Source organism: Littorina saxatilis, linkage group LG1 (genome assembly GCF_037325665.1).
Source record: "Littorina saxatilis isolate snail1 linkage group LG1, US_GU_Lsax_2.0, whole genome shotgun sequence".
NCBI classification, from domain to species: Eukaryota; Metazoa; Mollusca; class Gastropoda; order Littorinimorpha; family Littorinidae; genus Littorina; species Littorina saxatilis.
Genome location: NC_090245.1, coordinates 42,524,773 through 42,543,398, shown reverse-complemented (window position 1 = coordinate 42,543,398; position 18,626 = coordinate 42,524,773). Strand labels below are relative to the sequence as shown.

Here is an 18,626-nt window from a genome sequence, read left to right as displayed (position 1 = left end):
TTTGTTATGTAGCTAGAAAAAAAACGCAGGATCAACACTGTTAACATTTAACAAGTAAAAATAGGGTAAAGCCGACAATCTGACCTGTTCACCCTCAGCATTTTTATTTCAACCAGTAAAATACGGGGTATTTGCGCCATCCCTCTAAGACTTCATGTTTTGTTTTTCCTTCACATTACTGTATTGATTTATTTTTACATAAATATATAATCGCTTACGTAATCACAATAATGGACGGATTCCGGAAAAAAACTCTGTCGGGTTTGTATGGGTTGTGAAAGATTGAATTCCTTTGCTTTTAGTGAGACAAACAATCCATTTTTTTTCTTTATTTGGTGTTTAACGTCGTTTTCAACCACGAAGGTTATATCGCGACGAGGGAAAGGGGGGAGATGGGATAGGGGAAAGGGGGGAGATGGGATAGAGCCACTTGTTAAGTGTTTCTTGTTCACAAAAGCACTAATCAAAAAATTGCTCCAGGGGCTTGCAACGTAGTACAATATATGACCTTACTGGGAGAATGCAAGTTTCCAGTACAAAGGACTAAACATTTCTTACATACTGCTTGACTAAAATCTTTACAAACATTGACTATATTCTATACAAGAACCACTAAACAAGGCCAGGTAAAAGGAGAAACATAATCCGTTAGTCGCCTCTTACGACATGCGGGGAGCAGAGAAATAAGGATGTGGAAAAGAAGACTTTTGGTAAGTGAAATAAAGGTGATGGATCCAGTCAGATAGAAATAAGACAACAAGAAAAGAATTGGAAATCTGCAGGAAATAGTAGGGAGAGTTTTCTTGGAAGGAAATATAGGTGAAAGGACTGGTAATGCAGAAATAAGACAAAAGAAGTGAAGTAAAGGGGTGGGGTAGCTCTGTGGAAACACTCCCGCCGCGTGAAGGCGACCCCATGGGAGCAAAACAATCCAGGTACCAATCACTAGCGAGGGGTGTGTTTGAAATACGTGCAGAAGGAGCAAGTCTGGATTTTTTGTCTCACTAAAAGCAAGGGTATTCACTCTTTCACAACCAATACAAACCCGACAGAGTTATTTCTGAACATCGTCTACTGTATCGTCAATGTTACCTCGCCACACTGAGCAGGCGTCTTTGCCCATCCACAGCAGTCGAGGGAAGTTTGCCACCACGACAGCGCTGCGGGTGAGCAGGAAAAGCGTCACTGCCAGCAGAACCAGGAACTTGATCCGTCTGTCCAGCTGAGCCACCCTGGACCCAAACTGCGTCACATACTTGGTCACTGTCTGCTTGCTAAAGCTGGTGGGGCAATAGAAAAACAATAATAAAAGGAGACAAAGGGGTGAGATGACGTGGATTGAGAGGAAGAGAGAGAGAGATAGATAGAGACAGAGAGAGAGAGAGAGAGAGAGAGAGAGAGAGAGAGAGAGAGAGAGAGAGAGAGAGAGAGATGGGGGATGGGGGGGGGGGGAGAGAGAGACACAGAGAGAGACACAGAGAGAGAAAGAGGTAGGGAATCGGGGATGGGGGGGAGAGAGAGAGTGTGTGTGTCACAGTGTGTGTGTGTGTGTGTGTGTGTCAAAGAGAGAGAGACAGGAGGAGAGAGACAGAAAGAGAGAGATAGATAGATAGATAGATAGAGAGAGAGAGACGGAGAAAGAGAAAGAGAGAGAGAGAGAGAGGCAGACATGCATACATGCAAACTAGCAGACAAAAAACAAGTCGCGTAAGGCGAAAATACAATATTTAGTCAAGTAGCTGTCGAACTCACAGAATGAAACTGAACGCAATGCCATTTTTCAGCAAGACCGTATACTCGTAGCATCGTCAGCCCACCGCTCATGGCAAAGGCAGTGAAATTGACAAGAAGAGCGGGGTAGTAGTTGCGCTAAGAAGGATAGCACGCTTTTCTGTACCTCTCTTTGTTTTAACTTTCTGAGCGTGTTTTTAATCCAAACATATCATATCTATATGTTTTTGGAATCAGGAACCGACAAGGAATAAGATGAAAGTGTTTTTAAATTGATTTGGACAATTTAATTTTGATAATAATTTGTATATATTTAATTTTCAGAGCTTGTTTTTAATCCGAATATAACATATTTATATGTTTTTGGAATCAGCAAATGATGGAGAATAAGATAAACGTAAATTTGGATCGTTTTATAAATTTTTATTTTTTTTTTACAATTTTCAGATTTTTAATGACCAAAGTCATTAATTAATTTTTAAGCCACCAAGCTGAAATGCAATACCGAAGTCCGGGCTTCGTCGAAGATTACTTGACCAAAATTTCAACCAATTTGGTTGAAAAATGAGGGCGTGACAGTGCCGCCTCAACTTTTACGAAAAGCCGGATATGACGTCATCAAAGACATTTATCAAAAAAATGAAAAAAACGTTCGGGGATTTCATACCCAGGAACTCTCATGTCAAATTTCATAAAGATCGGTCCAGTAGTTTAGTCTGAATCGCTCTACACACACACACGCACAGACAGACAGACAGACAGACAGACACACACATAGGTGGTTTTACAGTCATTTGGGGTCGGCTGTGTATCAAAATGTCATCTTGCTCAAAACACAGGCATTTGGGGTCTCTTTTGTTTTACGTGTTAGAAAGTTTCTTAAAACTTTAATGAGCGTTAAATGCCATTTTAAAGTGTGAAAACTCATTTCAGGAGGTTATTACATAAAATGCAACCTCCAGCGTGATTTTTAGAAAAACAGGCATTTGGGGACGATGTTTGCTGTACAGCAGTGAAATGGGGACGTATGTGTACACAAAGTGCAGAGCTACAATTACGTTATCGGTGCTATGAATGTTTTAGGTGTTAGAAAGTTTGTTAAAACTTCAATGAGCGTTAAATGCCATTCTAAAGTGTCAAAACTCATTTCAGGAGGTTATTACATAAAATGCAACCTCCAGCGTGATTTTTTAGAAACAAACAGGTATTTGGGGACGATGTTTGCTGTACAGCAGTGAAATGGGGACGTCCAAAAGTGCAGAGCTCCCGCAGAGCTATCTGTTAATTTTAAGAATTAAAAAAAAAAAAAAATTCATTACTAGGATGTCCCATCGTTGGGAAATTCCGGTCGCTTCCTCCGAGTGGAAAGCTAGCAGTGACAGAGTCGCACTACCCCAAGTCAAGGGATCTATTAGTCCTGTTTCGCCGTTATCCCAATTCGCCCCCATCCCATTTTGGCGACATTTCTCAGGCCAAGTGTCATTTTACCATCATATCATGTACCATTAGCTCCACATCCCATTTTGGCGCAATCCCGTTTCGCCGTTAGCCCATTTCGCCCCCATCCCATTTTTGCGACATTTTACAGGCCAAGTGTCATTTTACCACCATGTCATGTACCATTAGATCCACGTCCCATTTTGGCGCAATCCCGTTTGGCCGTTATCCCATTTTGCCCCCATCCCATTTTTGCGACATTTCATAGGCCATGTGTCATTTTACATGCCATTCTAAAGTGTCAAAACTCATTTCAGGAGGTTATTACATAAAATGCAACCTCCAGCGTGATTTTTTTAGAAACAAACAGGTATTTGGGGACGTAGGACGATGTTTGCTGTACAGCAGTGAAATGGGGACGTCCAAAAGTGCAGAGCTCCCGCAGAGCTATATGAATGGTTTCATCACATACATGGCGCGAGGCGACATATGTTGTGAAAAATTTTACAAATCACGTTTTTGCGCCCGATATTTTCTTGTCATCTCCAAAGTCAAGGGACAAACACGAAATTCCTTGACTTTTGGGGTAGCGCGACTCTGTTAATTTTAAGAATTAAAAAAAAAAAAAATTCATTACTAGGATGTCCCATCGTTGGGAAATTCCGGTCGCTTCCTCCGAGTGGAAAGCTAGCAGTGACAGAGTCGCACTACCCCAAGTCAAGGGATCTATTAGTCCTGTTTCGCCGTTATCCCAATTCGCCCCCATCCCATTTTGGCGACATTTCTCAGGCCAAGTGTCATTTTACCACCATATCATGTACCATTAGCTCCACATCCCATTTTGGCGCAATCCCGTTTCGCCGTTAGCCCATTTCGCCCCCATCCCATTTTTGCGACATTTTACAGGCCAAGTGTCATTTTACCACTATGTCATGTACCATTACTCCACGTCCCATTTTGGCGCAATCCCGTTTGGCCGTTATCCCATTTTGCCCCCATCCCATTTTTGCGACATTTCATAGGCCATGTGTCATTTTACCACCGTGTCAAACCACTAGCGCCACATTCCATTTTGTCGCCATGCCGTTTTGCCGTCATCCCATTTTGCCGCCATCTCTATTTCGCGACATTTTGGATTGTGGCAAAAATGGAATTTGGCGTAAACGGAATGTCTTCCTAGTTGAATAACGCAGTATAGTAGTATACTGAGGCTTGGCAAGAAGAATAAATAAAAAATGTGATGGCGGCCAAATGGGATGGTGTCAAAATGGGATGACGCGCTATTGTTATGACACGGTAGTAAAATGACGCTTGGCTTGTGAAATGTCGGGACAATGGGATGGGGAATAAATGGAATACGGTGAAACGGCATGGCGGCCAAATGGGATATGGTGTCAAAATGGGATGTCGCGCTTTTGTTATGACATGTTAGTAAAATGCCCTGTCACGTAGTCTCAATCCAAATTGGAAATCCATAGCATCATCATTATAATCATCCTTATCTCATTAATGATTCAAAATTATAAATTTTATAAAATGACGCTTGGCTTGTGAAATGTCGCGAAAATGGGATGGGGCAAAAAATGGGACGGCGGCAAAAATGGGATTGCACCAAAATGGGATGTGGATCAGCCACTAGATTGCCAATTTTAAAGTCTTAGGTATGACCCGGTGTGACGTTTTTATCTTTCGCCGTGTTGATATTTCGATTTTCGGCCTCGTTGATCTAGTATATAAACTCTACACTGAACAAGAAAAAAACACCCTTCGATAGTACTGATGAGCGACCGTGTGTACCTTACATTCATGGGGCCAAATTTGTCCAACCAATTATTTTATTTAACTTAGAAATTTGATTCATCCTGAAATGTTTCCCTTCTTACTCAAGGGACGTAACCACTCGGTACACGTTTCCGAAGAATTCGATTTTGGGAGTGAAATCTATTTAATTTCACAACCAATTTTCTTCACATGCAAGAAACTGACATGCTTTTCGTCCATAAATAATTTCCCTTCTTAATTTTACCAGGAAACAACATTTCAGTCTCGAGTAAATATCGAGGGGGAAATATGTACACAGGCGAAAGATGAAATCGTGACACCGGCCGAGGTTCGAACCCACGACCTCCCGATCACGGGGCGGACGCCTTACCACTAGGCTAACCGTGCCGGTTTACCCTTGAGTGACAGACGGACAGACAAAAGAATATACAGACAGACCGTAATTAACACAAACACACACACTCAGCAGAGCAAAGCGGTATGACACACACACTCAGCAGAGCAAGGCAGTATAACACAAACACTGAGTCTGATTTATGAGAATGAGAATGAGGGAGAGAGAATTGTATTGAATTGAATTGACTTAAATTGAATTGAATTGGTCTTTATCTTAACACTAACAGAATAAGAAATGCTAAAATGCTCTTTTTTCATCCCGCAGACAGTCAAAATTCTAATCAAAAACAAGGAAAGAGATAGAAATAAAAGGAACAGTTATGACAGCTTTACAGACAGACAGACAGACAGACAAAAAGAGAGACAAAAAAGAAACAAACAGACAGACAGACAAAGAGAGAGAGAGAGCCAGAGAAAGAGAGAGACAGAGAAACAGAGACATAGAGAGAAAGATAAACAGACACACAGACACCGACAGAAAAGTTGTGTGAAGAGCAGCTCAGCTGCTCTGCAGAATTTGTCTTACATTTTGGAAAGTTTTCTGACGATTTGGACGTGAAAACGAGACTGAACCCATGCAATAATTTTTTCAAAACTGCTCCGAAACTATCCCAAAATCAAGTAATTAAATGACATGTTGTTACTGTACGATAACTAAGTCTTTCAATCAATCAATCAATATGAGGCTCATATCGCGCGTATTCCGTGGGTACAGTTCTAAGCGCAGGGATTTATTTAATTTTTATTTTATTTTTATTTTATGCAATTTATATCGCGCACATATTCAAGGCGCAGGGATTTATTTATGCCGTGTGAGATGGAATTTTTTTACACAACACATCACGCATTCACATCGGCCAGCAGATTGCAGCCATTTCGGCGCATATCCTACTTTTCACGGCCTATTATTCCAAGTCACACGGGTATTTTGGTGGACATTTTTATATATGCCTATACAATTTTGCCAGGAAAGACCCTTTTGTCAATCGTAGGATCTTTAACGTGCACACCCCAATGTAGTGTACACGAAGGGACCTCGGTTTTTCGTCTCATCCGAAAGACTAGCACTTGAACCCACCACCGCCTAGGTTAGGAAAGGGGGGAGAAAATTGCTAACGCCCTGACCCAGGGTCGAACTCGCAACCTCTCGCTTCCGAGCGCAAGTGCGTTACCACTCGGCCACCCACCCTAACCCTAACTAAGTCTTTCCGATTTATTGTCATTCTAACTTGTTTTATCACACTCGGAAAATATCACACGCAAAAAACTATCAATCAATCAATCAATCAATATGAGGCTTATATCGCGCGTATTCCGTGGGTACAGTTCTAAGCGCAGGGATTTATTTATCATTTTTTTATCTTTTTCATTTTTTTATTTTATGCATGCAATTTATATCGCGCACATATTCAAGGCGCAGGGATTTATTTATTCCGTGTGAGATGGATTTGTTTTTTTACACAATACATCACGCATTCACATCGGCCAGCAGATCGCAGCCATTTCGGCGCATATCCTACTTTTCACGGCCTATTATTCCAAGTCACACGGGTATTTTGGTGGACATTTTTATATATGCCTATACAATTTTGCCAGGAAAGACCCTTTTGTCAATCGTGGGATCTTTAACGTGCACACCCCAATGTAGTGTACACGATACTAGCGAAATTATTATTTTTTTGTTTGTTCTATAAATGTGACATGCTTTAGGCTGTTATATACTACATTATAACCGACTTGATGATGTTTTTAGATCCACAGATTTAGGTCGAAAATATGATAGTTTTTCTGAGATGGTGCAGACAACGTTAACCCTCATATAAATTAAATGTATTCCATGGTGGAATCCTGCTTGCACAATCTAATCTATTCAATCTAACCTAATCAAGGCACAATCAATAGAATCAAAATCACTCACTTTTATTTTCTTGCCTTTCTGCTATTCCTCCCGTCTGAGAAAGATCACCAAAGTCATCAAAATCAGGTATTTACCACTGTATGCAACAAGTCTCACAAACTCGAATTATCTCTCTTGCAAACTGACAGATTTAACACCCGCACCATATGATGTCTGACCGGACAATTGCTAATTTGTAAAAAAAAAAGGGGGTCCTTTACGTCCTCACAGGAAATTTTCCTTTTAGGGACATGAGTTGATGATACGCTAAAAGAAGAAAAGGAGGGAAAGAAAAGGGCAAGACCAAGCAATCCCGACCGTGATAGGACCCCGGCCCCGCTCACCATGAATAAGGGAGGGGGGTGGGGCAATGAGAAATATACTCGGGGATAATTTTTCCTTTATATGCGTTGACTTCCTAGGGGAAGGACCATTAAAAACATGGATTTTTAATTCAATTTTAGTTTCGTTAAGAAAAAGATAAAACTCAGGACCACCTGTTAGAAGGTTTAAAAGTGACAACATTGTGAGAAAAATATAAAGAACATGCGCAAAACGTAATACTGATCTTCTATAGGGTAGTAACATTTGGATACATCATTTCATTGACGCACGCATGAGTTGCTATGCGGCATTTGTTAATTTTAAATAGGATAAAAATATCTATCTGCGTTGTCCGTCGACCTCCCCGCCACTACAATAGTCGCAGGGGAGGCGACGTCACATTAGCAGTATTAACTGAGAGAGGAAACAGCTATCCTCTCGTTTATATAATCATGTTTTTATGTTTATTGTGTAATCCGAAAACAGGAGTTTAAAACCATCAGGAAAAAAAAAACAAAAAAAAAACACGCACACGCCCGCGAGGTGGGGCACTGCCCTTCCCTCCCTGCGAGCTGTGTGTCCCCTTTGTTTAAGTTAATACCGTTGACAAATGACGATCATATATTTATGCTGGCTTTATTTTATTTTGCCCCCCATTTAGGGAGTCCAGAATTACAAGGGACTTACAGTGATTTTTTAATTGTGAGAATTTCCTCAGACGACAGATCTCTGCTCCCCGCGAGAGCGCTGAGGGCCATGAGATAGGTGTCTGGTTTAGGGACGGACACTTTATTTTTTGTCACAAAACAGTAGGTATCCGTTAATAAGTTGATGAGAGCCTCGGGGCTCTGCTTCTGCCTAGCAGTCACCATAGAGGTGAGGCAGAGCTCCAGGTAGCCTCTCAGGTCTTTTTCTTCTGGTTTTTGGGTTGTTATGAACACAAAGTCTCTGTGACTATCGACTTTTTTGAGGACTTTTGCTAATTTGCGAAACGAACTAACTTTATGTAGGCCACGACCTCTCAAAGGGGTGAGAACCGTGTCAGTGTATTGACCAATCATATGAACACCTTAATTGTCCGGCACGTGCGCTCTCAAAATCCACTGACCAATAGCCGACGAGAACGACATCACTGCAGGACGGTCAAGTCATGCAATCCAATTGGGCGGTGTTTATGATGCTCCCCGTGTCGACCACTGTTGCGTCTTCAAATGTCCAGTGTCAATTGTATTGGATGATTCTCAACGCCCAATACCAAACGCTTATAACTTTTATCAACGCAACTTTTAACTTGTACAGCCCCACTCCCGTCATCCTCCCGGCCCCACCCCCACACACCCAGCTTTTTCTTAGCGTACAACCACCTTATGTCCCAAATAGAATCTTATTCTGGGGACACAAATAGAAATTTACATACATTCAACTCGTGGTCAAAACAACGTTTATGCTTGCGGCCATTGTCCCCTAGGCGAGACCATGAAATCTTGGCGAAAAATGTTTAATATCTTTATTGTACAAAATAAAACAAACTAACAAAAACCGATTTTATCTCACAGAATATTATCAAGCTGTTCTCGCAACAACAACAACAACAACAACAACAACAACAACAACAACAACAACAACAACAACACCACTTCAGGGAGTTATTCCATGAAAAATGCATGGATGTATAATTTCTATTCGATTTTGTTTTCGCTGTGTACAAAAGGAAACAAACAAACTGACAATAACCGATTTTATCTTACAGAATATGATCATGCTGTTCTGGCAACAATAACAAAAACACTTAACAGAGTTATTCCATACAATCGCATGGATGTATTATATATTTTCTATTCGGAAAAAAAACACCCGAATGTTATGCTTAAAGTATTCCCATACACGTTTTAGGATTGGACATGAAACGGTTACCGAAGGTGCTTTTCCTCAGGCCCGTACAGACACTTCGGCATGCTTGAATTCTTTGACATTCAACAAGGCTTGAGTCGGTTTCGTGTAATCCCTTTGCCTAATCAGTCAAATTATACAAGTCATAAAAAATGTTCCCGGCAGATATCAAACCATACGTGCAGAAGTATCGTCTGTTTCTCACGCGGGCTTAAAGCTTAATTATGATCAAAGCACTCTCTGAATGGTAACATGAAAGCACAGCTGTTTAATATTTTCCCACACACACACACGCACACGTGCGCACGAGAAAACATAAGACTTTCATAAGTAATGTGATTAATCAACATGAAATAAACTTTTTTGTTGGCTTCTAGCGTGAAAAAGCGCGTGGGTGGCACGAACATTTTCATAATAATAAACATCACCTTTATCACAGACTTATATCCCATTTCGTGACACCTACCACTACTCCACTACATCAAAGGATGTCTGTTGAGATAATCGAATGGTTCAAAACTTTCAAACCTGCACGCACATTCTAAGCCGACTAACACATAATAGTCAAGGACATCATAAAATGGTTCTCGGTGAAAACTTGACCGAGGGCCATTTTACGACGTCCTTGACTAGATAGTGTTTATGGCCAAACCAAGCACAACCCGAGTGTGTCAAGTATACTCATGTGCATTGCTTCTTGGACAATGTAAAGAACACCGAAAGTACTTCAATGCCGTTCTCGAGTTACGTTGACTTTTACAAAGGTTGCAGCTGACACGGCTTACGTAATCCGGTTTCCTGGTCATGTGTGTGAAAAATGTGTCCATTAAAAGCATAATCTTTAATTCATATATTATTTCAAAAAAGATGTTAAAACTAAGGACCACCTTTTGTTAAAAACTTTAAGAGTGAAACGTTATGTGAAAAATAGAGAAACTGTGGCCTATTATGTGTTTTCGCCGGTAGGTGTCAATTGGCAGGCCAGGCACTTAATCACGCTTGACTCCCCTCCGCTTAAGCGGCAATCGTTTAGCAAGCGCCGGTGTCTGCTTCAAGAAAGCCCTTCACACCCAGATTGAGTGAGGAAACATCGAATAGTGACATTTTTCGATGTGATTTTTCGATTTCATAAACAACAATTTTGAAAAATAATATAAAAGAGATAAATATTTTGCAAATACCGTATCTGGGTGGTCTAAATCAGGCTACCATAACTGTCTCGTTGTATGCCTTTTTTTTCTTCCAAGTATATACAACTATTGCAACAACAATAAAGAGTTAACAGGCAAGTGATATTTAATTTAGAAATGGAATACGCTTTAATTTAAAACAAAAGCACAACGAACAAGATGTTTTAATTTATTTCGCTCCAAGTCAAAATTTAAGCAAAACATCTAAATAGTTTTAAATGCGCATTTAGTCCGCTGTCGCACGGAGGAATGTAGGATTACCAAAACCGGCAAAATCAAAACTGGGCAAAACTTGATTTAAAAGAACGCCCCCCCCCCCCCCCCCCCCCTGTAGAATTTGCACTGCTAGATGCGTTGGCGGCATCCCATCCTGCCTCTCCCAACTTGCCGTATCCCAGTCTGCCTTACCCAATTTGCCGCATCCCGGCCTGCTGCTTTGTGTGTGTTAGTGCGTGTGTATTTGTGTTTGTGAGGCAGGGAAAGAGAGAGAGAGAGAGAGAGAGAGAGAGAGAGAGAGAGAGAGAGAGAGAGAGTGACTGAGAGAGAGAGAGTGACTGAGAGAGAGAGAGAAAGAGAGAGAGAGAAAATAGAGAGAGAGGAAGAGAGAGAGAGGGGGGAGAGAGAGAAAGATAGAGAGAAAGAGAGAGAGAGAGAGAGAGAGAGAGACACACACACACATACACAGAGAAAGAGAGAGAGAGAGAGATGTCAACAAAATCAAGGAAAAGAAAAGCCTAACAAAGAATTTCAAGTGGCAGCCCAACTTTTCGACCTGTTGCCAGGCCTTCCTCAGCGGCGTTTAATTCTGCGAGACGCCAATTCATGCATCAAGTACTAAGCAACACAATACCATAGTTAATTCTGTTACGAAACACAAAGCAAATATTTCAAAGATAAAATCTACAAGACTTGACTAAAATTAATGTAAAAAATCATTAAGAAGAAACAGAGGCGAAAACAGTATTTGACTTTCAATGTTTTTGCAGAGAACTTGTTTACGGCAATAGTGGAAAATAACATGTTTTATGAACGTGTTTATGTTTTGCAATCTTGTTTTCTGATTTATCCATCTATATATTTATTTACCTATTTTCACTTTACTTATTTAGTTCCGATCAAATGATCCGCTGCAAGAGCAGTTTGTAAATAAAATCAGCGATACAAAATGCCTCCGTTTCACTTAGATGGCGTATGGAAATAATTAATAACCTTATTTTATGATGGGTGACCTCATTGCAAATTGCTGACATTTAAAAAACGATATCAAAAATAGAGTTACTAGACGGAACCCTTCGGGGCGTTTAGTCATGCTTGAGACATATATTCACATGTTTTGATAGAGTATGTCCTTATCTGCGACCAAAAGACAAATTGTTGCTTCAACAGTGCTTTGAGCGGATCATTAAGTCTTGCACTTTCGCGTCTAATAACGTACGGTGTCTAAAATTAAATACGGCGAAGTGGTCTGAGCCTACAATGTTTAAATGTGTACACTACATTGGTTGTGCACGTTAAAGATCCCACGATTGACAAAAGGGTCTTTCCTGGCAACATTGCTTAGGCACAGTTAATAATTGTCTACCTATACCCGTGTGACTTGGAATAATAGGCCGTGAAAGGTAAATATGCGCCGAAATGGCTGCAATCTACTGGCCGTATAAAATTTCATCTCACACGGCATCACTGCAGAGCGCCTAGAACTGTACCCACGGAATATGCGCGATATAAGACTCATTGATTGATTGAAATGTTTGATTGCATAACTTCTAAAAACTAGTTCCATGGTCTCATCCCTCCCCCCATCTACCCCCCCCCCCCCTCATCCCCTATTTTGTTTTAAATCTTTTTTCTTTTCTTTTCTTGCTCCTCTTACAGTATCACGGTAAACGTTCCCAAATAGATCCTAGTTACCTCAGAGGACGTTAATCCCCAAAGTCAGCCAGTCAGTCAGTCATTAAAGGCAAAAGCGAGGTAACGCACAACTGGGTCCGACCAGAAAAGCCGTCGCTGCCTGTGTGACAACCACCATAAAAATCTACCACAGCGGGAAACTTTCAAGTTAAGTATTTTCAACCATCATGACTGTGCCCGCATTCAACTTTACAATCAAAGGACGTCTGTTGAGATAATCGAATGGATCAAAACTTTGAAACCTGCGCGCATATTCTAAGCCGACTAACACATAATTGTTAAGGACATCATAAAATGGTTCTCGGTGAAAACTTGACCGAGGGCCATTTTACGACGTCCTTGACTCGAGTGTGTGACGTATTCTCATATGCGCTGCTTCTTGGGCAAGGTAAAGAACACCAATACTTCAATGCCGTTCTCGAGCTACGTTGACTTTTACAAAGGGTACAACTGACACGGCTTACGTAATCTGGTTTCCTGGTCATTTGTGTGAAAAATCTGTCCGACAAAGAAAACTGCCCAACGAATATAGATAACTCGGTCGAAAAAAATACTACCAGCAAAATATCTACCCCCCCCCCCCTCCCACCTCCGCCGAAGAAAGAGCACGGGGTTCAATACATGATGATAGTTATTAAACACAAAGCAGTTGTAGCTAGGCTCAAGGCAATCACAAGATAGGAAAGCTTTCGAGTCATCGACAATCATTCGGAGGTGTGTTTTGGAACAAATGTTGGAGAAAAGGGTAAATGTCGGCTTCTTTTACAGACACTATCTAGTCTTATGTTTCTTATTTGTTTGACCCTCTTAGGATTATGGAGTTTTATGCACTGCCTTTTATAGTTAACTAAACTTTTGTATTTGAATTAGCCCATTGCACTTGGTGTAGGCCTTAAGCTTATTTAAATCGCTTGTCCAGTATTTAATTTAGTTCTCAATTTTTGTATGAACTCAAATGTTTAGTGTTCTTAGTATGTCTTGCTAAACTAAGTTCTATTTAATCAGAGTATGTTTGCGTGTGCTTATACTTAGTGATATTGTAAAGCGCATAGTGCTTTTCGTTATGCGCTATAGAAATCTCCTTAATAAATAAATAAATAAATAAATAAATAAATAAATAAATAAACATTCAAAACTGTGTAAAATGGTCGAACTGAAGTTTTTGCACAACAAATATGACCATAACAATTATTTCTTAAACTTAAAGTACTGGGACAAATTAACCCCTTCGTTGTGAAGTTACACACGCGCAATGTTGAGACAAATTCATCAAAGACATGAACGCAATCATCCATGGAAAACGCGCTGATCATGCCTGTAAGGGCTGTTTTAAAGTCACTGAATGTCTAATGTTGATCGAGGTACACCATGTATGGTAACACTTATCTCCCAATACCCCCTCGGACAGTTCTAGAACCCCTTGCAATGCTTAAAAGATAAACTCCATTTCCTCACTTCATTTTGGCAGTTCAAAACTGTCAAAAACATGATTTCACATTTTGGTCATGCTCGCAATAGTTATCTCCAATCGATGCTTCATAATATTCTGCATGTTTTAGTTCTGCAGTTGCTCATACATCTTTTTATAGACATCTGAAGACGTGTGCTGCTCACATACAGATCAGCATAAATCCATTTACAACTTAGATTGTTCAGTGTCTATATGTTATTTGCTTGTCTGTCTGTCTTGTGCGTACTCCTTCTCAAACATAAACAAACTCGGACATATTCAAAGATAGTCTACATAATTATGATCCAGAGACAGCCAGCATGCCTCTTCCTTGTTCTCCGACAAAAGAAAACTTCCTTGTGGCCTATTGTGTGTTTTCGCCGGTAGGTGTCAATTGGCAGGCCAGGCACTTAATCACGCTTGACTCCCCTCCGCTTAAGCGGCAATCGTTTAGCAAGCCCCGGTGTCTGCTTCAAGAAAACCCTTCACACTCAGATTAGTGAGGGAACATCGAATAGTGACATTTTTCGATGTGATTTTCGATTTCATAAACAACAATTTTGAAAAATGATATAAAAGAGATAAATATTTTGCAAATACCGTATCTGGGTGGTCTAAATCAGGTTTCTTGTCAAACGTAAAATGCAGTATAGAAAAAACCCGTTGTGTTGGAATTTAAGACTAAATCAATTTGGGTCTACTTGTAGAAACAGTGTTAATAAATGTTCAACAAATGCTGAAAGAAACAATTGGCAGCACCCTTGAAACGCTTGGCATGTATATTAAATGTTGAATGTATATTGGTTAAGAACAAAAGTAGGGCAATTTCGTTACTTTTGATTTGGACCCCTACCTCAATAGTTCTTTGAATGTTCGCCTTCTTTTATATTTAGGTACCGAGAAGCCTTCAACAGATGTATACATGTATAACTAATTCAATAAGTTTTTCGAAGCATCCTATTCTAAACACGTTAAATGTCTGACCTTTTTGTTTTTGTTTTTATTTGTTTCTGTTGGGTTTCAAACAACATTCTGTGAGATAACCTTTAAGGTCATCGCCGTAACAAGAACACTGTTCTTCCGTTTTAGGCTTTTATAGTCCATACAATATTTGCTGGCTTACACCCGTCAATTTTACGTGTATCAGTTCATGAAATATTTGCCGGCTTTTACCCATCTATGTTATCTTTCCCCGGTCAAGGCAATATCTTGAAATGATTGTTGAAACTTCAGAGAACCCTTTGCTTAAAGTTCCAAAGATTGTTTTTGTTTTGGAGCTTTCCATTCTTTTCGATCATGAACAAGGAAATAGCTGAATGAGTATGACGCGTTCTCTAAAGCTGTCCTGGGGTACAGAACGGATGTGATCACACACTTATCGCTCGCTTGAGTAATTCTTTAATCACACAAGAAGCTTTTGTGGTGTTTTGTTTTCTTGAAATAGTGACACGTTACCTGGCACACTTAAGCAGGTTTCATGCCCCCCCCTCCCTACCCATTGGGAATACAGACCACTTGAACAAATCTGAGTGTGTGGAGTTACGCCCTGGAGTCATACTCGCCGGAGGAAAAAGGGTGAGTTCTTGGCTTTGTGGCGCCAATAACAAGTCATTGATGACGAATTGAGTCATCTGTCAGTAAAACGTAAAAACGGAGGAAGGTCTCTTATTCATATTTGCTTCTTTGGCTACCATAACTGTCTCGTTGTATGCCTTTTTTTTCTTCCAAGTATATACAACTATTGCAACAACAATAAAGAGCTAACAGGCAAGTGATATTTAATTTAGAAATGGAATACTCTTTAATTTAAAGCAAAAGCACAACGAACAAGATGTTTTAATTTATTTCGCTCCAAGTCAAAATTTAAGCAAAACATCTAAATAGTTTTAAATGCGCATTTAGTCCGCTGTCGCACGGAGGAATGTAGGATTACCAAAACCGGCAAAATCAAAACTGGGCAAAACTTGATTTAAAAGAACGCCCCCCCCCCCCCCCCCTGTAGAATTTGCACTGCTAGATGCGTTGGCGGCATCCCATCCTGCCTCTCCCAACTTGCCGTATCCCAGTCTGCCTTACCCAATTTGCCGCATCCCGGCCTGCTGCTTTGTGTGTGTTAGTGCGTGTGTATTTGTGTTTGTGAGGCAGGGAAAGAGAGAGAGAGAGAGAGAGAGAGAGAGAGAGAGAGAGAGAGAGAGAGAGAGAGAGAGAGAGAGAGAGAGAGTGACTGAGAGAGAGAGAGAGTGACTGAGAGAGAGAGAGAAAGAGAGAGAGAAAATAGAGAGAGAGAGGGGGAGAGAGAGAGGGGGAGAGAGAGAGGGGGAGAGAGAGAGAGAGAGAGGGGGGAGAGAGAGAAAGGGGGAGAGAGAGAGAAAGAGAGAGAGAGAGACACACACACACATACACAGAGAAAGAGAGAGAGAGAGAGAGATGTCAACAAAATCAAGGAAAAGAAAAGCCTAACAAAGAATTTCAAGTGGCAGCCCAACTTTTCGACCTGTTGCCAGGCCTTCCTCAGCGGCGTTTAATTCTGCGAGACGCCAATTCATGCATCAAGTACTAAGCAACACAATACCATAGTTAATTCTGTTACGAAACACAAAGCAAATATTTCAAAGATAAAATCTACAAGACTTGACTAAAAAAGAAACAGAGGCGAAAACAGTATTTGACTTTCAATGTTTTTGCAGAGAACTTGTTTACGGCAATAGTGGAAACTAACATGTTTTATGAACGTGTTTATGTTTTGCAATCTTGTTTTCTGATTTATCCATCTATATATTTATTTACCTATTTTCACTTTACTTATTTAGTTCCGATCAAATGATCCGCTGCAAGAGCAGTTTGTAAATAAAATCAGCGATACAAAATGCCTCCGTTTCACTTAGATGGCGTATGGAAATAATTAATAACCTTATTTTATGATGGGTGACCTCATTGCAAATTGCTGACATTTAAAAAACGATATCAAAAATAGAGTTACTAGACGGAGCCCTTCGGGGCGTTTAGTCATGCTTGAGACATATATTCACATGTTTTGATAGAGTATGTCCTTATCTGCGACCAAAAGACAAATTGTTGCTTCAACAGTGCTTTGAGCGGATCATTAAGTCTTGCACTTTCGCGTCTAATAACGTACGGTGTCTAAAATTAAATACGGCGAAGTGGTCTGAGCCTACAATGTTTAAATGTGTACACTACATTGGTTGTGCACGTTAAAGATCCCACGATTGACAAAAGGGTCTTTCCTGGCAACATTGCTTAGGCACAGTTAATAATTGTCTACCTATACCCGTGTGACTTGGAATAATAGGCCGTGAAAGGTAAATATGCGCCGAAATGGCTGCAATCTACTGGCCGTATAAAATTTCATCTCACACGGCATCACTGCAGAGCGCCTAGAACTGTACCCACGGAATATGCGCGATATAAGACTCATTGATTGATTGAAATGTTTGATTGCATAACTTCTAAAAACTAGTTCCATGGTCTCATCCCTCCCCCCATCTACCCCCCCCCCCCTCATCCCCTATTTTGTTTTAAATCTTTTTTCTTTTCTTTTCTTGCTCCTCTTACAGTATCACGGTAAACGTTCCCAAATAGATCCTAGTTACCTCAGAGAATGGATCAAAACTTTGAAACCTGCGCGCATATTCTAAGCCGACTAACACATAATTGTTAAGGACATCATAAAATGGTTCTCGGTGAAAACTTGACCGAGGGCCATTTTACGACGTCCTTGACTCGAGTGTGTGACGTATTCTCATATGCGCTGCTTCTTGGGCAAGGTAAAGAACACCAATACTTCAATGCCGTTCTCGAGCTACGTTGACTTTTACAAAGGGTACAACTGACACGGCTTACGTAATCTGGTTTCCTGGTCATTTGTGTGAAAAATCTGTCCGACAAAGAAAACTGCCCAACGAATATAGATAACTCGGTCGATAAAAATACTACCAGCAAAATATCTAACCCCCCCCCCCCCCTCCCACCTTCTGACAAACGGATTTGCACATAATGTATATTGGAGTTATGTGACGCAGGTGTACAAGATTTCATGGGCCACGAACTTTGAGTAGGCGCAGTGCGGTGAAATATTGTCCGGACAGTGCAGTGATGTCACGTGTGAGATGTGACCAATCAGAGAAGAGTATTGACTGAGGTGGCGTTGTATAGACCGTGGGACAAGCAGAGCTTTGCAGACCATTGACAAGAGAAGACGGGTCTCTTACTGGGTAAAGTTTCTCACCGGGCGCTGGGAGGTCGGTTAGACTCGTGCCGCGGTATTGAATCGTTGGATTCAACTGCTGTGTTTACAGGTATTTATTGAATTGATATTTTGCTCGGAGATATTATTTTGCTCGGAAATATTGACTTGAGAAATGACCGGGAGAGTCATGTGTGAATTGGCTGAAAAGCGTGCGCTGTTGTCAGCCATTGTTGAAAAGGGAATGTTTACATGTTTTTCGGAAATGAAGTCGCTTATGAGTAAGCGGGTGTATATACTGTAACCGCATAAGTTAGTTGACGGTAGTGATAAAGAATGTCAGAAAAGTTTATTCAATTATGGAGACTTATGGTAGTTTAAACTTGTGTATTTTAGCATCCCGGGCCGAGAGGG

General features: G+C 40.6%; 1 protein-coding gene across 2 annotated transcripts in view; it reads right to left on the bottom strand.

The window, feature by feature from the left end:
* The window catches only part of LOC138970227 (uncharacterized), a 76,120-nt gene that overhangs the window by 8,946 nt on the left and 48,548 nt on the right, over positions 1 to 18,626 (bottom strand). For both annotated transcript variants that reach the window (XM_070342732.1, XM_070342726.1), the window contains exon 2: positions 1,093 to 1,280. In XM_070342732.1, the coding sequence (XP_070198833.1) occupies positions 1,093 to 1,280 (188 nt within the window). The remainder of the gene's footprint in view (positions 1 to 1,092; positions 1,281 to 18,626) is intronic.